General features: G+C 41.2%; 1 protein-coding gene across 3 annotated transcripts in view; it reads left to right on the top strand.

Annotated features, from left to right (window-relative positions):
* The window catches only part of RBMS1 (RNA binding motif single stranded interacting protein 1), a 224,942-nt gene extending 202,053 nt beyond the window's left edge, over window positions 1-22,889 (top strand). For 2 of the 3 annotated variants that reach the window (XM_006111645.2, XM_006111646.2), the window contains exons 7-14: window positions 2,736-2,851; window positions 4,309-4,358; window positions 4,461-4,554; window positions 9,315-9,365; window positions 13,014-13,124; window positions 14,532-14,612; window positions 18,149-18,231; window positions 21,931-22,889. In XM_006111645.2, the coding sequence (XP_006111707.1) occupies window positions 2,736-2,851; window positions 4,309-4,358; window positions 4,461-4,554; window positions 9,315-9,365; window positions 13,014-13,124; window positions 14,532-14,612; window positions 18,149-18,226 (581 nt within the window). In that variant the 3' untranslated portion in view covers window positions 18,227-18,231; window positions 21,931-22,889. The remainder of the gene's footprint in view (window positions 1-2,735; window positions 2,852-4,308; window positions 4,359-4,460; window positions 4,555-9,314; window positions 9,366-13,013; window positions 13,125-14,531; window positions 14,613-18,148; window positions 18,232-21,930) is intronic. The other variant, XM_006111647.2, reaches the window with a different exon arrangement.
* Window positions 22,890-25,020: the final 2,131 nt, after the last annotated feature.

Here is a 25,020-nt window from a genome sequence, read left to right as displayed (position 1 = left end):
GAAGACCATAGTAGTGGTTGGAAGCATATTGTAGGAATTCTCTAACACTTTTATATGACTCAAGCCACTTACTCTTCACTGCATCAAAATTTAAGTTATATTTTTAGATGATGCATCTTCTTCCTTTATCATTAGATGTGGTTCAAAGTAACCTATAAAAACAGACTTCAGTATAGTGTCACAGGCTCTTTCTCTGCCATAAGTTTTTCCCTACATTAAATCATAGGCTTACACACATTACAATGGATGCATCAAAATTTTGGAATAGAGGAGCTAAAAAATAGTCCAGAATTTCATTACCTTTACTCACCATGAGCAGTGCCTGGTTCAGAGTGGTCGTATTGACTTCATCTGGGCAATTTGTGGAATAAGATGCTATCCAACACGAGCAAGAGTATAGAAATCTGGCATTTCTGGTACAGATATTTCAGTACCTTTATAAGATACATTCCCCAGAAAGATACAGAATGATAAGAAATTAAAAAACCTGTTCTGTCAATAGTAGATGTCAGAGATGGAAATGACTCTTGGCGCTGAAGTCTATTTCCTTGACATTGCAACATTACTCTCTATAGTATATTTTTCAATATTTGGCTTTTCATCTGGGACTTCTACCACTTTCCTTGTGGGACTTCTATCTGGTACTATACATCACAAAGAATTTTTTCCCATATTGTCTGCTTAAATTGTACCTATCTTAATTCATCATTATGAAATAGTAGCTAATTTCCCCTTTCAGATTCATTTTTAAGTGTTTTCAAGGAAGGTTCCAGAATTCTAGACCCAGACACTGAATATTTCTGTTTGTCTACTGAAAATATACAATATAGGCAGGAGCAATGCAAGCTTTCTAATTGGTATGACTCCTATTCAAACTTGACCACTAGAGACCGACCACCTGCAAGGGTATTTCTGCCTCTTTCCATGAAAGATGCATGGACTTAGACTGCCAAGAAGTATGTCAGGTGCGATGTAGGTATTTTCCCAATAGAACCAGAAATAGTTTCAATAATTCATTTCACATAGTCCAGCCCCAGATAATGACTTGACCACTACCATCCTGAGTCAGTTAAATAGATGGCTTACAGGTCAAAGTCTTTGTCTTGTTATGAATCCTTTGAGCTATCCAGTCCTTACTGTTGGAAAGTTCAGAAACAAGTCATACAAAAATGGAAGAAGCAATCAGCGTTAGCATCGTTAGATAGCATGAATAGCCTGTGGGTACTAACTATATTTATATTAAAAGATTTTGGTTTATTTTTTTATCAGTATGCTACCATTTTGATTGTCTCCCAAGCCTATATGTCCAATTCACATTTAGAAAACTACAAGTTTTTAGATCCGGCTTTGTCTCCCTGGGATATTGCCTTTTAGGAAAAGGATAAAGGAGTGTCATGAAATAACTTAGACAGCTCGTGTAGCAGGAATTATGGGCAGTGAGTTGTGAAGAGCCAAGTCACAATAATACTTCCACCCTCTGGGTGTGGAGGGTTTGGAAAAAGACTGTGCATCAGTGATAAATACTCAGGAGGATGATAAATTAGGGTAATAAGAGGGAAGAGTAAGATGCAAATTTTTCCACCTATATATTTTGCTTTATAACTACTTATATGTTGAAATAAGAAATAGAAGTGGTAATCATGGTTAGTCTACTATGTAAAGACTAGAAAAGAGAAAACACTATAAAGCTCTTGGTGATCCTTTTTTCTGAGGGACACAAAAGGGTGAGGTAAAGGGACAAAAATCAAGAATTTTAGGTTTCAGTTCTGTGGGCAGAGACAATGTTAAGAAAGGGAGATTTTGTGCTACATTTTTCTGAGCTCTGGCTATTCTGGCCTGGCCAAACAGAATGTAGGCACCTTTGGGGAAGCTACCAAAATGTCTAAGGGATGCTATAACTGACAAAGGGAACCAGACTCAGAATGCAGAAAGCGCAAAAGGGGCTTAAAGCCCCTCCAAACAACCTGCCTCCTTCCTGAATTGCACTTCCTTAAAGGCACAGCACAGAACTAGAGTCACTGTCTTCATTAGTTCACAGAACAATGCAACACACATAAGATACGTGTTAGAACATATCCTGGTCATGCGTCTTATTAACAGTCTTCTTATTTCATCATTTTACATTGATACATAATAATTAACTAGAAGAGCTAAGAAGAAACTGCAGTCCATAGCCATATAGGATGTTACCTACTTATTAATAATCTGTCTTAAAGGAACAAATCAGTTTAAATTTTTCATTTTATATCTCATTTAACATGTTTTTAGAAGTAACACCTGATGACTGTAACTGAAAGAGATTACAGAAAATGTTGTTCATTTTTCCATTTAGTTTGTTTTAGGCATTTGACAGTATTTGTATGTGATCAGTTTACTTGTTTATACTTTACAACATGGTAAATAAACTATGAAAAAATAGTAGTTTAAACAAATGTGGGTATATATGCTTAGACGTAAATAGATTGATCCCCATATCTCTCAATATTTGTATCCCTGTATATTTATATGTAACTTGGTTGCCAACTATTGATGGCGTAGTGTATTGCAGAGTAAGTATTCTCATGTTCTCTCCTGCCCACTAGTTGATGCTCTATCAAGGGTCTGTGTTAATGCTGTAATTTTAACATTTTATATATATATATATATTTTAAAAGTAAATACAATTTACCATGTTTAACTTATAAATATATACAGTATTTGGAATGCCTAATTCAAAATATTCCTTATTCCTTTAGCTCCTGCAGAACCTTTATTATGCAAATTTGCAGATGGAGGACAGAAAAAAAGACAGAATCAGAACAAATATATACAGAATGGGAGAGCGTGGCATAGAGAAGGCGAGGTGAGACTTGTAAGTCCTCTCTTCAAGCTTTAGTGTGGGTGTGTGATAATGATACTTTTGAAAATGATAGACACATAGACTTTTTGGCTTGGCCTTTTGGCATATTGTGTGTGTGCCAACAACTCTCTCATGCCACTTTGTAACTTTATAAAATATTAAAATGTTATCTTTATTGTCTTCTAAAACTTGTTGATCCTCAATGCAAAGGAGGATCGGCGTATTATACAGAAAGAATTGGATGGCCTTTAGCACTAGAGAAATAAAAATGGATGAAATTTAAGAGCACAATGCACTTAAGGTCTAATAAGAATTTCTGCTGTACATTTGGAGCTTATCATTTGGAAACAAGAGAGGGAAAAGAACCGTATTGACAATCACAGGAAGATTAAAAGTAACCAATGTAATGTGATCATGTAACTGCCAAATGCAATTCTAGGATATATCAGAGAAGGTATTTCTAGTAGAGATTGGGAAGTATTAATGTCATGGTATTAGTAAGATCTCATTTGCAATACTTGGTAAAGTGCTGGTAATCAATGACTCCTTATAAGAAGAAACTGAAAAAGCTTAGCTTGTTTAGCCTAGTAAAGAGAAGGCTGACAGGAGATATGACTGTTCTGTCTCAGTACATCAAGGGAATAAACAATAGGGAAGAAGAAGAGTTATGTAAGCTAAAGGCCTGTGTTGGCACAAGAACAGATGTATAGAAGCTGGCCATTTTAGGCTGGAAATGAGTAGATAGATGTCTAACCCATGGAGGGGGAGATTCTGGACAGCCTCTCAATCATGATTATAATCTAACTGGTTATAGGGTGGAGTTTGATAAATTTATGCGTGGGATTATTATGGCAGAGTTGACTGTGATAGTAAGGGACTGAGCTTGGTGACCCAGGATGCCTACTTCAGTCCCGTGTCTCTATGTAAATATAAAAGATGAAATCCTTGTACTCTTGAAGTCAAAGTTTGCACTTGACTTCAGGGGAGCAGGATTTTATACACAATAGATACTTCCTGTGAAAAGCTACCAAAAATACAACTTCAGTCATAAAATTAAATGTTTTGTTAGATAGCTTTGAAATGGGTTAAGTCACGTGAACCTTGTGAGTCGGGATTGAAATACAGTACTGTACCCATTTTACAACATACAAGAGAAGTAAATAATTGCAAACGTGCCTGTTTTTTTCCCATCATACCAATTTCATACTCCTTTTATTGTGTAATTATTTTTACCTATTTTTAACCTTTCCCTCAGTATAGGAAAATAAAACATCACTGATGATTTTCACTAAAGAATAATGCATGCAAAGATGGATTTATGTGTAAACTATTTCCAAAATAGAATTTTGTCAACCCTTCCATTTTATATATACACACACAAGTGTGTGTGTGTGTGTGTGTGTGTGTGTGTGTGTGTGTGTGTATACATACATACATATATATGTACATATTTATTTTTTTCCTTAAAGGCTGGAATGACGCTTACTTATGATCCAACTACAGCTGCTTTACAAAATGGGTATGTCAAATGGTGAAAACAAACAAAAGAATTTTCTGCATTATGAAAGATGCACTGAGTTATTACATTTATGGAGTTTAATAATTTTTTTGCATTTTGTAGATTTTATCCTTCACCGTATAGTATTGCAACAAATAGGATGATCACTCAAACATCTATTACGCCATATATTGCTTCTCCAGTTTCTACGTACCAGGTTAGTACTTAGAGCCCAGTCGCAGAATTAATTCATAGGGCCTGATTCTTATTTATGGGTCTCTGCAAAAATGCTAAATTTAAATAAAATTGCTATTAAATTCCATACAGGATTAATACAAATGCCACGTGAATTGTGAATAGGATGCTTGTTTTATAGCGCTGCTTGTTTTATGTAGCACAGCAGTGTAATTAGATGGAGAGAATCTTTCAATATAAAGACTGTTGCTTGTGGTTACTACTGAGGAGTTTATTGACCACTTGTGGATTACATATAAAGTTTTTTGTGTCCTCCTTGGCAGTTTGTTGAATCCTTTCTGTCTGTAGGATCTTTGTAAGAGAATATCTTTATTTAAACCCTCTTTGGTTTGGGTGCCTGGCTTTTGCCTGAAGAATCAGCCACACTGTTTCAGCTTCCTTTGACCTTTAGAAGTTCTGAGACAAGATTAGGCACTCACTACACTGTAAGGGAGAAAGTTTGAAGAAGAGTTCAGATATCTGAGAGAAAATCATGGACATGTGTGAGGTCAACTACAAATATTTCCACATACGAACCAAAGCATCTCATGGCCTAAAAGAGCCTTTTTGAAACCAGGAGTGAGTTTGGTATAATCAGGATTGTAAAGCAAAGCACACTTAGGAATCTGAGACCAGTCCAAAACACATTCAGCTCAGTGGAAGTATGTCATCTGTGGTTACTGAAGCAGAGGCAAGTGTCATGAGTAATTTTGCCTCCCATTACAATAAGCTTACAAAAATTAATCTCTCTCTCTCATATACACAGGGCTTGCCGAACTACGGCGAGCCTCGCTCGCCAGCCGTGCTGTCCGGCCACGGGCGAGTAGATTGTATTATTTGTCGAGCCCTGCTCATACGTATAAAAACTTTTCCAGTGGGACAACAGAGTGATATCACATCACTCTGTGTCCCCAGGAGCCCTGACCATGTGACTGCTCTGTGAAATGAAGGGGGGCGGTGGCTCCATCTCCATGTGCCCCTTGGACCAGCATCCACCTGCCTCTGCCCCCCCCCCCCCCCCGCCTGCCCGGCCTACGTGCCTGTCGCATGGCTTAGGTCTTTGCGGCCCTGCCCAGCCCCAGTGCTTGGGGACAACGCAGCAGGTCCCCCTCGCCCCCTCCCCGAGTGAGTGACTCCAGCGTGTGCTGGTGACCTGGACCAGCACACTCTCCCGGGAGCTCTGTCTCTATGCACCCCTTGGAGCAGCATCCACCTGCCTCTGGACCCCGCTCCCCAGCCTTCCTGGCCTACACATCTGCCTCACAGCTTGGCGCTCTGCGGCTTTAGCTCAGGCGCTTTCTCCCCGGCCTGCTACAAGCTGGACAGGTCTTGCACTGCAGCCACTTCATCAGCTCTCCAGAGCGGCTACTTTGTGCTCTGGGCTCACCATGGAGCAAAGCTGCCACATGTCTGTGCAGACGGGCTGGGCTGGGTGGGGGATGGGCTGTGGCACCTGCTGTGGTTGGGGGAGGGCGCACAGCTCAACAAATTCGAGGGAGGGGGGACAATGCGTGTAGGGAGTGTGGAAGGGGGATAAGGTGTATGTGGGGATGGGCGATGCGGTGGGGGGAGAGAGACAGGACTGACTTGTGGGAGGCAGCGGGGAAGGAGGTGGCTCTGCTTAAAAGCCAGCTCCCCATGTGTACCAGCTCCCACATACCCTCTTCTCCCGCACCTGTGCTGCTGCCTCTAATATAGAGGCAGCAGTGCAGGACTTGGGATGGGCAAGTGGCGCTGTGAGAGTTAGTATGCACGGAGCCAGCTTGAAAGCGGACTTCCCCCAAGCACCAGCTACCGCTTGCCCAACACCACTGCTTCTTCTGTGGGCTACAACGGGGTAAGGGAAGTGGCTCCGCGGGAACTGGCCCACGTAGAGAGCCAGTTAAAAGCTGTCTCTCCACGTGTACTTCCCCCTACCTGCCTCCCATCTGTCCCCCCTGCTACCTCTGATACAGAGGCAGCAAGGGGGGAGGGTTGTGTGTAACGGTTAAGATGAGCCCAGTTAATCATGTATACGGGTACACGCTGTGAGGAGCAGAGGCAGGTAGGAGGAGCAGAGGCAGTTACATCTTGTTGTGAATTGAGTGACTTTCTGCAAAATCACTATTTCCTGCCCTTCTTTATATATTTTTCTTTTGAGACACTTTTCAGTCATTAAAAAGTAGAAGGCAAAGTGAGAACTGGGGAATTCAGAAACCCAGAGTCCTTAAGGCCAACATTATTTGTGCAGTTTGACTGGTGCTTTGACTGATTTCCTCAGCTGACTTACAACTTTCATCTGGCTTTATCAGAGTTGCAGAAAGAGTACAAACACTAACTACATTTTAAGAAATCTGATGTCCTTCAGTAAAGCTAACTCTTAAGAACAGGTTTTGCTGCAGCTCCAGGAAAAACATTTCATTTTCATGATGCATTGTGTAACTGATAGGATGCTGTATGTTCAGCAAGCATGGATCTATAATTATGATGTGATTAATACACACATTATGAAACTCTTTTGGCCAGAAAAAACCCACTTCCTTCTACCCAGAATTATTCTTTCATTTTCATTTCTAATGAAAGGGATGAAACCATTTTGAAACTTCTATTCACTGAATAGAATCTGAGCCTTGTGCCACATGTTGAAAAACACTTCTAGTAACAGATATTTGGAAATATGCAATACCATATGCTGTATATTTGAATGGGAAATAGCCTAGAAAGCCTACATTTTATTCACAAGTAACTTCTCAGTGTTTCCATGCCAAATTCCAGTTTTCACATGTAATAAAGGAAAGAATCAGAGAGATTTCTTGAAGGACAGTAAGAGTCTAACAAGGATTCACTTTGGGTGTTTAACAAGGAATAAAAACTAAAATCACTGAGTTTTTGCAGAGTAGGGGAGACAGAGGGTAGAAACTTATAATTCTCAGGATTTATTGACTTTGAAGGCAGTACCATAATGGCCTATCTTGGATAACCAATTTTCAATAGGTAGTGGAAGCACAGATTAATTAACCTATTATAGGTGCACAGAAGAGATTGGAAACTTTTCTCGTCCTATGTATATGTTCTTGATAGGAAACAGAGATGTGACACCTCCATATTTATAGACTGCCTTGACTTCTCTTTTTCAAAAATAGAAGCAAGAGTACTAGGTAGCCTCTTTCAACTAAGAGAAGCAGACTAGCTTGTCACTGTAGTTCAGTGGTCTCCAACCTTTTTAAGCACAAGATCACTTTTTGAGTTTAAGTACAGTCCAAGATCTACCTCAAATATAAATATCCTTGTCCTGCCTCCCTCCCACTGCCTCCCTCCCACCCCTTCTCCAAGGCCCCGCCCCTGCTCACTCCATCCTCCCTCTCTTGCCCAGCCTCCGTCACTTTCATCAGGCTGGGCAGAGGGTTGGGGTGCAGGCTCTGGTCTTGGATTAAGGGATCTGGAGTGTGAGAGGGTCTCTGAGCTGCTCTTGGGGCAGGCAGTTGGGATTTAGGAGGGGTTCTCGGTGCAGGCTCTGGGACAGTGTTTGGATGCAGGGGTGCTTGGGGCTTGGCGTGCAGGAGGGGGTTCATGACGGGTAGGAGCTCAGGCTGTGGGCTCCAGCTGGACCCTGATTACCTCAGGTAGCTCCCGCGTGTTGGTGCAGTGGGGCTAAGGCAGGCTCACTCCAGCCCTGGCCCTGCACCACTCTCTAAAGCAGCCAGCAAACTCCATCCCAAGTCATGTTGTGCCCCCTCTGTGCTCCGCAGAGAAAGGATACAGAGTGGGAGGGGACACCTTGACATCAGCACCCTCCTCTCCCTCTCCTGCCCTGCACAGAAGGCGGGAGGCTCCCCAAGGGAAGGGGCAGCTTCAACACAAAGGGTAGGAGAGGAGCAGCAATGGGGGGGAGGAACAGCTGAAGTGCTGGCACTTGATAGCCTCTTGGCCAAACCAGTCAGGATCCCCTGCCAGAGGCTCCTGATCTACTGGTTGTTGACCACTGCTGTAGTTAGAAGAATCTTTTAAAGTTGCCCTGCCTCAATTCAGAAAGTAACAGACACAGTCAATCTCACTTTCTATGAAAAATCAAAGGGCTGCTTGCCATTGAAGAGATTGTGCTTATCAGAACTCATTTTCTCTTCCTGGTCTTTGAGATTACTGTACTGTTGGCCTGTCAGGAGAAACCTACATTTGCTAATCCTTGTTCCTGTAATAGGTTGAAGCACAATTACTAGTATTTTACCCTTTGCAAACTAAATAGAAACAACTATCAGACTAGCCAGTCCTTTCATTCCAACTCCACCTAAGCATAAAGTTGGATCAAACTATCCAGTGTTTTCTGAGACTTTCTGGTTACTTTTTCCATTGGGATTTGCAAGAACACATGGGCATTTCACACTTCAACATGAGTGGAAGCTAAACAAATCTGTCTACGGGGACCTTTACAGAGTATTCCATAGAGTTTCTAAGACTTGCACTACAAATTAGATTAAAGCGAATAAAACCTACTGCTTCAACAGTTGCACAGGATACGTTATATCCTTATCTTGCCTTCCCATTAGGCTGTAGTTTTACTCCTTCCAACAGAGCTAAGGTTTGTCAATAGGAGTTTTAATAGGAGTCAATGTTTTCTATTCTACATCAGACAAATGCTGATTAGTAAAGCACATGATCAAGGGAAAGCTTTTTATGTTACGTTTGAGAAAATAATCACAATATTTAAATGGATTCATTCAAGAAAAATAGTGAGTTGGCGAAAATTAACTCTTATTCTTGTTCTAGGTTCAGAGTCCTTCCTGGATGCAACCTCAACCATATATAATGCAGCACCCTGTAAGTTCTTATGCTTCCTTCTCCCACTGTTGGTCTTTTTGTGTTTGTGTAGCTATAAAATTCTTTGCAGCTTCCTGAAGATCTCAAACTGTAGAACACTGATAAAGTAATTATTGATATCAGTGCTGTAATTCAGGATGTGCCCACTCCTGAGTGAGTATTTGCCTCTGGGTTTACACTTGCACTCTACACCAGTGTTTCTTAAACTGTGTTCCGTGAGGCAGTTGGATGTGTGCCGTGAAGAATACAGAGTTCAAAATGGCTGCCCTTAAAGGGGCATGCGATCTTTTGCTCAACAAAAAATCCTCGGTGTTCCTCATAAAAAATTGTTTGGTGTTCCTTGGTCTTAAAAAGTTTAAGAAACATTGCTCTACACATTCCTCATGCTCTGGTGTGAGTGTATATAGGGAAGAACAGACCCACTACCATTTTGGTTCCTTCTCAGACACCTGCGGCTCGAGATGGAATGTTGTGGTGCCCACTCGGCTAGCTGCACAGCTTGCTAACTTTTCTTTCTTTTACTTTTTATTTGTTTAGTACAATTTGTACTTTAGGGGAGCCTGCCTCCCTTTGGATAGTCTATATTTCAACCTGGCTGTTTTCTGCAGGCTTTCCTAAAGGGTGATGCCCAACACAATAGGCTTGAAACCTGTCTGACTTGTCACAGCTCTTTGCCCTGCAGCAACAGGTTCTGCCTGTAGCTACTTCTACTACTTTTGGGAGTCTCCAAATCCAAATCTTCTTCAAGTATAAGATCAGTGCTGGATTCAAAAGGCGATCTAAAAAAAGGGAGGGAAAATAAACTAAACGTTCTTATGGAATGTTCTCTGAGACTTATGAGGTCTGAATCCATTCGCCCATGACCCCACCACACAGCCCATCAGCTTCAGTTGTTCAGAGCTCACTGGGGACTGTTTCTGCTTTGGTAAGCAAAGACTGTGGAGGTCCTTCAAATTCTTCCAAAACATAGACACAGTGTGTTAAGAAAGAGGGAAAAGGAGGTGATCAGTTGGAATTGGGACTTGATCATGACTGCTGCTACTTTAAATTTTAACTAGTTCAGCCTTCCTATACCAGGACTGATCTCCCCCCTTTGCTTCTGGGAGCAACATGGTGCCAGACTGGTAAGAGGCTCTGGGATTTACTAGTTGATCACGATTGATGGGTTGGTGACCACTATAGTAGACGGGCGGATATAGGGCAGGGCGAACGGGGCGGCCGCCCTGGGCCCCGCGCTTCAAAAAGCCCCGCGCATGCGCCGTGGTGCCGCTGTGTATGCGCATGGCGTCACTGCACATGCGCCGTGGCAAAGGGGGGCCCCGCAGAATTACGCTGCCCAGGGCCCTGCAAAACTGTCATCTGCCCCTGATAGTAGAGACACTCCGAATATATCTCACTCCATACAAAATAGCCAGGAGGAAAAGGTGGCAGTGATCTTTCTTGTAATGTTCACCTTAGTGATTATGAAGCTCACCTGGTATGTGGAAAATTCCAGTTTGAGTCTTCTCCACTCACAAATGATGAGATGGAGGAACTTGAACATCTTAAGTTCAGGCCCTAATCACTGGACTATGGTGTCATTCTCAGATTATTTTGTTACTTTTTGAAAGGGAAAGATAGGAAGTTAAGGGGACATAGACTGTGTGTTCAGGAAGGCAGGTTGATGAGGACAACTACATTTATTCCCAATGCAGTTTCCTGAGGGAGAAATACATCCTTCTGTGAGGATGCTAAGAGACCAAATACTTTGTGAGTTACCCCTTATGGTGGTAATATATCCATGTGATAAATTGCAGAATCAATTTAAAAAATGCTCTAGAGCAGATCTGAAATAATTTAGACCACCTGTTTTACAGAAGTAAAATATATGTTATGATGTACACAGATTTATGGGCGCTCATTTAGTTACCCATAGCTTCCCCACTCATGACTATGATATTTTTGTAACACACAGTCGTGTATTTTTATATATACTCTGCCCATTGTATTTCACCAGTCATCAGCAACATTCCACATCAAAATGAGTGAGTTTATTGGTAATGACATCATACAATGGGGGGGGAGGGGAGCCTTCTCAACCCAGCCTAGAGGAAGCCTGGAGTCCCGCCCCGCCCTCCCCCCGGGCTATGTATGGCTTACAATGCCTTCTCTGCTGATAGGAAAAAGGTTCCCCACCCCTGCTATATACACTGACTTGTGCTTTAATGTATGCAGTGCCATGGCTGACAAACAAGTACATTTTTAAATCTAGTAAGAAAATAGCCTTGACTTTAATTAACCTCCTTATGCAGGCTGGAAAATGTAAATTTTTGGCAAAGTATTTGCTGGCTGTACAAGCGGAAAAGATGGCATTGAACACTTACATCCTTTCAACATGCCCAACTAATACATATTTTTTTCAAGTGTGTTGTTAATGGAGGCAATTGATTTTATTTACTCCCTATGTAAATGTAAGGTTTTGGAATTATAAATAAGGATGAAAATCTGTAAGTCATGCTGTGAGAAATGCAAATTAATATGTTTTCATGCTATTAGGGATATTCCATTTACAAGTGTGCAATTCTAGCTCTTATCTCAGTGAATTCAAAGATCTAGATTCCTGACTTCTTAATTTTGGTCTTTGGTCTCTGCGGAAGCTTGTGCGCTCTCTCTCGCTCTCTCTCTCATTTGCTTTGCACAGACGCTTGCAGTCTGCAGAACAGGAAATTCTTGCAGTGTTTGTGCCAGTGACTCATTTCATCTACACTGGTCACATGATTGTTTTTCTAACTATACTCAGTATTTTATAAAAAATATAAGACCTTCTGTAAAAGTAATAAATGATGCATTCAAAAACACTGACTTTCAAGTATACTGTAATTATTTCTATTAATTTTCAGCCTAAACCACTTTTTAGTCACACAGCTGCATATATTCCCCATACAGTATGTTTAGAAACCTGATTTTACAGACACAATTTAGGGTGGAAATAAACCCCATCTGTACTCATCCATCTCACTTAACCCCAAAGCAGTCTTAGGAATTTTCCGAGCACCTGTATAGCAACTGAATGTTTGGCAACTTCAGGTATCTAAAGACTATGTCTGCTGTACATAAGAAGACAGCAACTTGTGAAACCAATGGGATAGACTCATCATGTTAGACTCCCTACAGATCAAATGGTATTTACCATGTTCTGGCAACATAGCCCTCTGCGACTCGTGCCCTAATGAAACTGTTACTTCCCTGAGCAAAAGGTATAATGCTTAACACAAGGGTGTGAAACTTGCACAGACAGTCCTGGGTATGCATTGTTTGTTACTATTTAGGATAACATCCTCACTATGAGATAGTGGCATGTGAAATATTTGCAAGTTTATACAGTCTATGTCAGCTCTTGCATTACTGGTAGGTAGCTGAGCAGTTACTCAATTTACAGATCCAGACTGAGGCATATATATAAATCGGGTAGTTAACTATAAAATGGAGTAAAATCCTTAAGATCTCTCTGACCAATTAGTATCTAGACTCATTGTTGAACGTTAGGGAAAGCTGCTGGTATATGCTCTTGGAATGAAAGCCCATATATTACATGCCTGAGCTAAAAGAGAAGTGTAGTGAAAATCTGGACTGTCTCATTCTTAAAGTTATTTTTTTCCTTTCCTGCAGGGTGCAGTATTGACTCCCTCCATGGATCACACTATGTCACTACAGCCTGCATCCATGATAAACCCTCTGACACAACAGATGAGTCATCTTTCATTAGGCAGTACTGGAACAGTATGTGGCAATTTACTATAAAGCATAGCATATACAATGTGAAAATGTGTATTGGTTGCAGTGTCTGTTTAATAATGTACATGAAAACCAGCCCAATTAGGTTTTTCCCTCTCAAATAAAATGAAAATTGCTGTTTCCACACTTTAGTACAGGTTCTTTAGGGCAGAAGAGTAAGCATCCAGGCCAATGTAGAAATGTGAAATGCACTCCAAGTACATGGAACAAAGCAGAGGAAAGTAGTCCAGTTTAATCAATGTTGATTTTAGAAGCAGATTTAAAGACTTGAATGGTATTGAGTTTACATTGGAGGGTTCAGTGTTGTAAATAAAATTCTGATTCATGTACATTTGTCTGATATAAAGACATTTGATCTGCTAAAATCACTTTTCTCTGTATATTAAATTCTACGCAGTGTTGTATCTAGCATGTCAAATGGTAGTTTGGCATAGAGAAGTACCTGTATCAATTCATTTTATACAGATAATTGAAGAGACCTGTCTGATGGTAACTTTTGCTCATTATTGACTTAAACCATTGATCTAAAGGAACACCATGAGTTTCCTAGTTTAAACTTCATTCCTAAATATACTAATTTAATAAAAATACATGGCATACTTTATTTAGATCAGTGGTTCTCAAACGTTTTGACCTGTGACCCATCCTGGTCAATGCAGCCTGCAGAGCCACTCCACCTCCGGCTACGAGCTGGATCTGGCCCACATGGCTGGCTCCCTCTAACTCCTGCAATAGGAATCTGGTGCTGGCACTTCAGTCTTGCAGGGAAGGGGCTGGAGCGCCAGTGCAGACTCCCCAGTGCGGGGGTGGGACCCCAGACCCTCAGCCCCACCTGTAAGATCACTGTTGGTCCACAGCCACACTTTGAGAACCACTGATATAGGTAAAGTCTGGCCTCCATCAGTGTCGTTTTTTGACATTTCTCAAATATACATGTGTTTATCCTGATAACACCTCTGTAAAGCAGAGAAATATTATCCTCAGTGTTCACAGATGTAAAAGTGAGGAAAGAGTGAAAAGAGCCATACCCAAAGTCACACAGCATATGGTAGAAAAAGAATTTGACACAGATCTCTTATCTTGTCAGTTCTCAGTTCCTTAACCATGAGATCATCTTTCCTCCCTGGGTATATATTGTTAAGAAAAAGACTCAAACTGGATTTTTTTTTAAGGAAAATACTTAACCTCTTGGATATTGAAGGCCAAATTGAATTTATGAAATAACAGGGCTCAGTGGAATACACCTCACCTGTCTGCACTGGTTATTGATTTTTAGATCAAACTTACTTTGAATCCTCTTCCCTAGTAGAGTACTCAGATATAGATTTTATAAATCTTTGTGGGGTGTGTATCAGATTTTCTTTTAGCTGAATGTATTGTCTCTGTCTTTAGTACATGCCAGCTACAACAGCTATGCAAGGAGCCTACATACCCCAGTACACACATGTTCAGACGACAGCTGTTCCTGTTGAGGTTGGTACAATTTGTAAAAAGTGGCTATTACAGCCAATATTGTTACTTTTTTTTCTTTTTGTCAAGAAAAAAAAACAGATGAAAAAGTTACATTAGGTATGCACTTTCAGTGCAAATGGAGTCTACTAAAAGTACCTCTATGGCATTATTTTCATCTAATGTACTGTACCAATGTGAACTTGTATTAGTTAGTTCTTCCATTCAAACATCAACCTGGCCCGGCCCTGCTTAGCTTATGAGCTATGACTGCATGTTATAAGGCTTAGGGTGTAATCACACTATTTAAACCACTCCTGTCTATCAACAATGTCCTTAGCAAATCAAGCTGTATTTTGGTCCCTGCATAGGCTTCTGATGTGTGGCCAATATAAAAATGTAGTGACAGAGAACAGCGTGTTCAAATCAAAGTATTATTTATCCATCCCTTGGAAGGAAAAGGGCATCATTGTTCCAATACACCTTTATGTGTCGTATCTGATATGAGCCGTAGCATTTCCTTGCAAGTTTATGTAGGCGCCACTTATCCCAAACAGTTCCCAGGATTGGGCAAGGCAGATTGAACTCCTGTAGCCTCTCATTCCTAGACCAGTGTTTCTCAAATGGTGTTCCTCAGAACCCTGGGGTTCCGCAAAGTGAAAATAAGAGTTCCGTGAGAATATTCCATTACAATAACATTTTATGGTTTAAATGTTTTTTGTACACATTAAATGTGATTTTTGTTTTTGATCTTACGACCTTGTTTAGCATTTGTTTGTTTATTATCCTTACTTATTTGTAGTCTACTTTTTCAGCTCCACATATAAGACTTATTAGTGGTTCCACAAAATTCTTTCAAGTTTAAAAGGGTTCCGTGGCCAAATACAATTGGGAAACACTGCCCTAGCCTGTTTCTTTTGTCTCCCTCTGCCCACACCCCATAGTTTCCAGGACATCATTTGTCCATTTCAGAGTCTGTTTGTCCTGAGACCCTTGACCCTGGCCACTGTGGTTTATGCATCCCAACAGATATGTCAGAGGCAAATTTCCAGAAGTGCATTCATGGTATTGTTCTTTTGGGTATCAGCCATTGAATTATGCAGTGGTGTTGTAGCTCTGTAGGTCTCGTATGAGAGCAGGGGTGGGCAAAATAGCCAGATCTGGCTTGCCAAGCCAGTGGATCCAGCCCGTGGCCTCCCTGCTGTTCCTCCACCCTCAAGCCAATCGAGACCTGGGGACAGGGGAGTGCACAAAGTCTCCTTCCTTTCCAGGTGCACACGGCACCAAAAGGAACTTCTGGCTGACCCCTAGGAAGGCAGGGTCAAGGGACCCTGCATGATCCCTTTACCCCAAGGCTAATCAGGGCCTGGAGGCAGGGAAAACGCACAAAGTCTTCTCCCGTTGAGGTGCCTCCAGATGCCAGAGGTGGGGGGGGAGGGCAAAGACTTTGCATGTTCCCCAATCCCCAAACAAATCAGAGTTTGTGGGTGGGGGAGCACAAGAATTATCTTGCCCCCGCCCCTTCTGCCTGAGGCCCTACTTCTTCTGGGGCAAATGCGAAAATGTATGAAGTAGCCCCCTTTTTAAAATTATTGTTCATCCTTGTATTAGAGAAACAAGATGGGTGAGGTAATATCTCTTATTGGACCAACTTCTGTTGGTGAGAGAGACAAACTTTTGCTGACCTGAAGAAGAGCCCTACGTAACCTCGGAAACACCCTTCTCTCACCAACAGAAATTAATCCAATAAAAGCTACTCCCTCACTTACTTTTGCCTCTAGTAATAGAATTAGTCTTTGTCCGATTACTGGGCTATGTGTTGAGAGCGCAAGCTGAATTAACCCTTAGGGTATGTCTTTAAACTACACTCTTCTTTTGAAAGAGGGATGTAAATTAGATCGAAATTGCAATGAAGCCAGGATTTGAATTTCCCACACTTCATTTATATAATGGCGGCCGCCTGGTCTTTCGAAAAAGGGCTTTTTGAATTAATCCTTAGGGTATGTCTTTAAACTACACTCCTCTTTCAAAAGAAGGGTGTAGTTTAGACATACCCCCTTAGTGTTTCATGGAGCAAGCCGCACTACAATACTCAAGTAGATATACATATAGGCTACGTCTACACTGGCATGATTTTCCGGAAATGCTTTTAACGGAAAAGTTTTCCGTTAAAAGCATTTTCGGAAAACCGCGTCTAGATTGGCAGGACACTTTTCCGCAAAAGCACTTTTTGTGGAAAAGCGTCCGTGGCCAATCTAGACGCGCTTTTCCGCAAAACAGCCCCGATCGCCATTTTCGCGATCGGGGCTTTTTTGCGGAAAAGAAATCTCTGCTGTCTACACTGGCCCTTTTGCACAAAAGTCTTTCGGAAAAAGACTTTTGCCCGAACGGGAGCAGCATAGTTTTTCCGCAAAAGCACTGACAATCTTACATGAGATCGTCAGTGCTTTTGCGGAAATTCAAGCGGCCAGTGCAGACAGCTGGCAAGTTTTTCCGCAAAAGCAGATGATTTTGCGGAAAAATTTGCCAGTCTAGACACAGCCAAAATGTATAGGAATACAGAAGTCTCCTGATAGGAATACAGAAGTCGCCTGTGGTCTTAACAACACAAAGAAGATGAGTGGCAGTGGTCTACAGAAAACATTAGAATTTAGTTGCTCACTATTGCATACGTTTGTGTGGTTCTACTCTGTTAATCACATCACACTGTCTATTTATTAGGGCTGTCAAGCGATTAAAAAAATTAATTGTGATTAATCATGCGATTAAAAAAATTAATCGTGATTAATCGCATGCAGAGCCCCTTTGAATCATTGCTGACCCAAGGCTCAGTGCAGCTGTCCCTTTGAAACTCAGCGGCAGCGTTTCAAAAGGGCAGCACTGCAGGATCCTGGAATCAGCTGGAGTCCCCAGCTGACCCTGTCTCCGTACAGCACTGCCCTTTGAAGCACTGCGGTAGTGCATTAGGCAGTACATAGGCGTTGCAAAGCCCCTTTGAAGCATTGGAGTGGCACTTCAAAGGCGCTTTGCAACTGCGGAGTGCTTTCCAATGCGGAGCTGGGGATCAGCTGGGCACTCCAACTGATCCCCAGCTCCACTTGTGCTTTCCCTTGGGAGCGGCACTTCAAAGGGGCAACGCAGCATTAACGCTTGCGATTAATGCATTAAAAGGATTAACCTGTTAATTGAAGGCGTTAATGCAGGTCAATTGGCAGCCCTACTATTTATTGCTATAACAATTTAGAAAATAGAATATGCGCTTGATCATTTTATATTTCATTACATTTTCTATTAGAAATAAAAATAAAGGTCAAGTTGATTAATGATTTTTGCATGCATCAGGTGTATGTGCCCAGCTTCAGAAACATTAGAAAGGAGCCTTAATTTTTTTTACCAGGATTTTTTTGTAACACTTTCTGAAAGCCAGGCTCAGTCAAGTCTCTCAAGTCGGATCACAGAAAACAGAGGTATCCAAAATGTCTAGTCATATTGGGAAATCTAGGCACCTAGCTAGTCTTGCTGGATATCAAGTCTCAACCCTTTTTTTTCTTCTTTTACAGGAAGCTAGTGGTCAACAGCAGGTTACAGTAGAGACGTCCAGTGACCATTCTCCATATACATATCAGCAAAACAAATAACTGAGGTGGGGGCTTGTCCTGTTACTCTGAAAAGACATTCATTTCAATCTAAATACTTGATATACTGTAGTTTGCAGAATACATACAATCTGAATAAAACTGTTAATATTTTAGACCAGAACTTAGCATCAATCTGAATTTTTCCAGAGTAAGAAAGTTAGAAAAAATAGAGTAACAGGTTCTGGATTAGGCCCTTAATGAATTATCTGTCATAATTTATTAGTCATTTCTCTGGATCATAACAACACCCCTTTGCCATAACGTGTTGACAATGAGACATCAGTGCTTCCATGCATGGCAGCAGAGAACAGTTTGAATCCCCGCACTAACTTGGAAGTGGCTTTCTCACTAGGGATCTGAAAGGTTTACCAGTTCCAGTTAATTGGTGGAGGCTGAAGCAGCTCAGCTCCCTGCCTGCTATGGGCCAGGGGCTTCTCCAGCTCAGCGGGGAGTCAGCAGTGGGCCTAGGGACAACTGGAGCAGCCCCTGCCTGCAGAGGGGAGAGGATAGGAGGCTGCTCCAGCTGAGCCAGGCTAGAGTGGCCCTCTTTAATTGGTTAACCCGTTAAACATAATGTTTAACCGGTTAACCAATTAAACAGGATTTTATCCCTTTTCCCCCACAGAGGAATAATGCCACCACTAGTGGGATAATGCAGAGGTATCTGGAAATCCATGTTGAGTTTCACTTGTAAAGACTCCTTTCTCGTGTGTTTAGTATTGTAGGAATGCCTGCAGTATGAGTTAGCTATCTTCCTCCTTTTCATAGAGTCTGTTCCATTTGCTTTCCTCAGTAAGTCACTCATTTGTTTGCTGTGTAAGGCATTCCGTGCAACACTGCTTTTTATAGCTTACCACCCTTAAAGTGTTGTTTGCATCACCATTTCCCCTGCGTTCCTTCCCTCCTTCCAAGACCAAAGCTTTTGTAGTTAATTCTCTGCTTTGTCTCTCCCCCAACGATGATGAACCCTGCATGTCTGTTGCATACATTTTTATAAAGTTCTTCATGACTTCCCAGAGAAAGAACTTTATAGTGAATCTCTTGCTGCATTGTTTCTGTACTGCCAGAAGTTTCATATGTTTATTTCTATAGCTTTCATGACACACAAAGCACCAGCAGTTTCACAAGTGTACATTTTCTACATATATGACCCTCTCCATCTGAAACAAATCCTATTTTCCTAGTGCATATTCACATATGTACAGATGCATATCTCAATTGCCTTGGGTTTTGCAGGTCACATTCTGTGGTACCTAGTAACACTGCTCTCCTCACAATTATTCAGATAAGAATTTTTGTTATATCCCCAAGAAATCTAAAAATTGTCATATAAACAAATTCAGTAGCAGAGCACATTTTATTTGATGTCACATCCCATATAATGAACATGCCTGCCTGTTTGTTATTTTACATTGGCCAAACACTGGCTCCTACAGAAATCCCATGTAAACAAGCCTTGCATATCTCCATGTGTCCATAAGCCCCAGTTGAGGGGTCTGAATCCTACATTTCTTGATTTCCCAGATGCATCCTGTGGATTGTTACTGCGGCATGGCCCCTGCGTGCTCCCAAATCAGCATGCAGAGGTTATGCTGCAGTGGGTCAGCATAGTTCAAATTAGGGATGTTGGATATCGTGTAATTGAATGGTCATGTAACCACATGAAATCTTAGCTATTACACGACCGTTCGATAGTCCCCAGGGGTAGGGTTGGCAGCCACTGCACTCCAGCCCCACTCCTGGGGAGCCCCCTGCCAGGGGAGCCAGTTTAAAAATCAGCTCCCCTCTCCCCCACACTGCTGTATCTGTATCAGAGGCAGCAGTGCAGGGTAGCAGTAGCCCCTGACCTCAGGGAGCTCGGACCCCCATGTGGACAGGGGCTGCTGCCACAGACCAGCCTCTGTCTGTAGTGTGCCCACTTCCCTTCCAACCCCCCACCCCCATGCTCTGCTGTGGGCAGCACCATGGAACTGATGTTGGGAGGAAGCCAGCTTTTAAGCACCAACTCTTGCCTACCCCCTTCACCCTCCATGCTGCTTCCTCTCTATCAGAAGCAGCAGAGCAGGGTTGGGGGGCAAGTGGATCCAGTGCTGATACAGAGGCTATGGTGAGGGGAGTGTGTGTAATCAACAAAATTAACTGATAAGCCTTGGTTACCTGTGTAATCAACTACATGTTAACATCCCTAGTTCAGATGCATGGCCTTGTCTTTACCCTTCTGTGCAGCCCTGTGGAGATTGCTGCTTCTTCCAAAAAAAGAGTAGGGAGGCAAAACCCTACTCTTCATAACCAACCCTTAGCAACAGATCAGTATTATCTCCACTTGTTTGGGGCTTTTCATGTTCACAAAGCAGAGGAGACAACCTTGAAGAGATGGTAAAACTGCTACCCAGTTTCACTGTGATATCTTATGGTAAACACCATTGGAAACACTGTCTTAACGGTAAACATTACACTAATATAACAACTTAGGAAGCATTTTCATTAGTATTTACATGCACCATGAGTCAGCAGAATGAATGAATGAATAAATAAATACATAAATAAATAAATGGCAGAGCAGAGAGACGTATTGATATTACTAAACTGAATCTGCAAAATAATGCTCCTCCCCATAAATACACCATGTTGCTTTTCTCTGGACTTTTTCCAAATTGTCCACATCTTTCCTGAAATATGGCTCCCAGAAGTGGATACACTATTCGAGTAGAGGGCCTAATCAGAGCAGAGCAGAAGAATTACTTCTCATGTCTTGCTTAAAACACTCCTGCCAACACATCCCAGAATGATGGTTGCTTTTTTTAATGTGGTTACTGTTGGTAAATACTGACTGTTTAAGGCGTGGCCACTCTTTTCTAATAGTTATAATGCATTTTTTTAGAATGTTATGATAAATATTAGTGCCAAGGCCCTTTTAAATAAGTAGTAAGTGACAGCTAGCATGTTACACTAATTGGTGCGATTGATTGGAGATGTGTTGTTCTTCTCTCTCAACAGCCTCTTTTGATTCTAAGTGTTATAGCACCTGCCCTAAAAGTTACCAGAGTTTTAAAAAGTATTTTGATACTTTTAAGACAAGCCCTTTTAACATGATGATTGTGAACTCTGAACGTGCGGGATCTCTAGAATAATGAACTTAATCTTGCCTTAGGGTACATGACTGTGAGCTGAAGATCTTGAAAAACTGGCTTTAATATTTTTGCACTGGCTCAGTACCCATAGCAGTGTGACTTCTTTATATATGTGGCTGCTCCAGTGCCCATTGAAATGTAGTGAAAAAGTTTCCAGCAGCTACCGTGAGTGTTGGATCAGGCCTCAGTAGGATTGAGCTCACTCCGTACATTTCTTGAATCAGTTAGTTGATTTAAAAAAAAAAAAGCATGGAAAATCAGTAGTTTGAGTTCAGGGTTGCAATGCCTAAGCACTCTACAAGCAGAACTCCCAATGGGGAATCAATAGGCTTGTGGTGGGGGGGGATGTCGGACAAGGCTATAATTAGGCAACGGGGATATCCAGGCAGGTGCTGAGCAACCTCAACCTCCAGGGCGCTTGGCACCTCCCTAAATAGTTCTCAAGTATGCCTATGGGCTCACTCATCTCAAAAATACATCTGAGGTAAGGAACCATTTAGTTCATAGGTGTCTACAACAGAACATTAAATCCAAAAGTAACTTTGCTCTAGCTCTGACTTTTCTCTGTTACAGATGTCCAGTGTTGACCTTGCCTGGAGAAGGGTGCAAAGGCTGAAACAATCATGGATTTTACTGATCAATTGTGCTTTAGGAATTATTGACAGTTTTGCACAGGTTCTTGAAAACGTTATTTATAATGAAATCAACTAAAACTATTTTTGCTATAAGTTCTATAAGGTGCATAAAAAAAACCCTTAAATTCATCTAGTAGCTGTTCCTATGAACAGGTTTATTTTAGTAAGAAAATTTTTATCAAGTGTATGATGCAATTTTTTTTTTTTTCAAATTTCTGGGTATGCACAGATGACCACGAAGACTTATTCATGTGCATGGCAGAATTTGTGGGGGTTTTTTGTTTTTATTTTTATTTTCTTTTTTTTTTTTTTTTTTTTATTGTATGAAATGGGTTTTCAGAAGTTTAAAGTAGTAAAACATCTTAGGTGATGATCTGTGCTTGCCGTGTGTGTGTTGCTACAGTGCAGTGTTGCAGTTCGTGTCTGTTCTCTTAGCTTTCCGTTTCTCCTTTAACGTAGCGTAAAGTGTCTTATCCTTTTCTATAAATTCCAATTTGCCTTAAATCTTTCATGCTGTAGCTGTCTCAGTAAGTAGTCCAAACTAATGGTGTAGAATGCTTTGACCAAATGAGCTGGTCTATTATGCCTTGTAAAACAGCAGCATAGGGCTTTTAAAAGGTAGTCAATAAAAATTGCTGAAAATTTGGCTTTTTTTAATGTGTAGTAGGTGTTTTTAATTAATTTTTTTCACATAATATGTAAGGTAGTGAAATGCAGGAGGGGAAAAATGTTTTGCGTGAAACACATTTTCTGACTGGGGGAATTTTAATAGGATAAATTGTTTGTAAGGCCATATGCCAATAGTTTCCTCTGATAGTTTGAATGATTTAGGAACTCTGCTGTATGATGCAATGTAAAATCTTTTTTTTTTTTTTTTTTGCCTTTTTTTTCCAGAAACTAACTTGATGTTCTCTAGTTTTAGTGTAGGTAGAATGGGGAATTTGGGGTGGGAATATCACAGAATGTTTTTGTCCTTCCTTTATACTAATGATAGTGCTTTAGAATGATGATTGTGCTGAGACCTAGCAAACAGAAAATTTGCTATGACAGCAAAATGGCAAAAGCTAAGGACTTGTTTTCAAACATAAGCTGAGATGTAAGTAGACACATAATTGATTGGGTACTAGCTCTCTATAGTAGGTAAATAAAAATAAAAAGACTTGGCACTTTTAAAAGGTAACTTTACCAAAGAACAAAGAGCCAGTAACCAATAATTCTGTTTTGTCTCAGCATTTACGTCTTCTGTACTCTTTATTTTTGCCGGACCAGTTTGCGGTTAGGAGAATGTGCCTTTTTTTGTACATTTGCATTTAGGTTTTATAATTTTAATTGATGTATGGACACAAAAAGCATGAAGGAAGACTTGGATCCAAGCAGTGCCACGCTTTACATCATCACTACAAGTGTTAAGTGTAAAGAAAACCAATTTTGAAACTATGAAATTCCTGATTCATAAATACACAGTTATTTGTATTTTACGTATAATTCACTGCTATTAAAGCTCTTTTACTATGATGGCATGTGTTTTAAATCAAATGATAAATTAAGTTGTCTTCCAAAACTGTGTACTCGTCTGGTCAGCTGTAAATGATCAGTTATCTACCTCAAAGTTTATTTCTTTTTGTATTGGGACAGGTTGCTGGCCCTCCCTGTTTCCACAGACCAAATCATCCTAGCTCAGGAGCTAGGGCTAAGCAGTTACTTCATTCAAGTATTTTTTAGTTTTTAAATTGTGAGTATTGGAGTATAGATGTCGGTGACATTTCATAGTTTCAAAAGTAAATTGCTGCTCTGAGAAGTGTAGATTCTAGTGAATTACATAGTCATAAGAGATGTTTGTTTCTTTTTCTTTTTTAAAAAAAGTTGTGGTATTATTGGTTCTATGCTCCCTGGAATATTACTGCTTTGTAAAAGTCCAGACTTCCTGCAGCACCTTCCCTGTATCTGGTATATGCCATTCTTGGATCTCTCACTACTTGATATTTTTTGCATTCATTAAAATTGCAGTATGATAGGTATGTTAGAGGGAGGGAAGAGCTGCTGCCAGAAACGTCTGAACTAAGTGCCATACTCATTGTCTGGGTAAGATTTGGGAAATTTAACCTCTGTACATAAAGAAATAATCAGTTACTTAAACATCACATAGTAGACAGCCATTAAATTATAAAAAAAATTAATTTATGAAGAAAGACCTTTTGTACAGATTGAAAAAAAAAGATTTTCATAGAGATATCTATATGATCAAGAGAGTTAATTTTTTATTTTTGTTTTTCTAGTGCCACAAACTTGCCAGTGGTAACTTATTTGTCCGGTTCAAGATAACTCTGTAGTTTTGTTTCCTAGGACTTGTTGTTAAAACGCCAAAAGACATTTTTGAACTGTACATTTGATTAGATTGTTAGCTTTTTTTCTGTTTTATTTCTTTTGAAAACTTTTGAATAAAAAAGATTGAAAAAATGTAAATGCCTTGTTTCTCTTCAGTTTTAACTATATCGGGGGGGGGGGTGGATGATAGGGATGTCAGTGTGTAGACAACTACATGATTAACTGATAAGCCTGGGCTTATAGGTTAATCCTGTCATCTTCACACATTCCCCCCCCCTTGCTGCCTCGGTATCAGAGGCAGTAAGGAGGGGGTAGGCGGGAGCTGGCACCCCCCTAGCTGCAGCCTCTGAGAGGCAGCAGCGCAGAAGGTGAGGGGAGCAGGAGGGAGCCAACATGCATGGGGGCCAGCTTTTACGCCACCTCTTCATATGTGCCCACTCAGCAGACCCGACCCACCCTTTCCTCCTCCTCCCCCCTCTGCCTCTGATCAGAGACAGCAGCATGAGGAGGAGAGTCCAGAGGAGGCTGTCGTGAAGCAGCCTCTGTCCATGGCGGGCACGGGTTCACCACAGACAGAGATTATTGCTGCAGAGCAACCTCTGTCCTCAGGGAGCTCAGCCCCCCTGTGCACAGGGGCTGCTACCGCCTCACGCCTCAGTGCACCAGTTCCCTCCTGCGGCCTCCCACTGCTGTCTCTGATACA

Source organism: Pelodiscus sinensis, chromosome 7 (genome assembly GCF_049634645.1).
Source record: "Pelodiscus sinensis isolate JC-2024 chromosome 7, ASM4963464v1, whole genome shotgun sequence".
In the NCBI taxonomy this organism is placed as follows: Eukaryota; Metazoa; Chordata; order Testudines; family Trionychidae; genus Pelodiscus; species Pelodiscus sinensis.
Note: the sequence above shows the minus strand (reverse complement) of the source record. Positions and strands in the feature narration are given on the sequence as shown.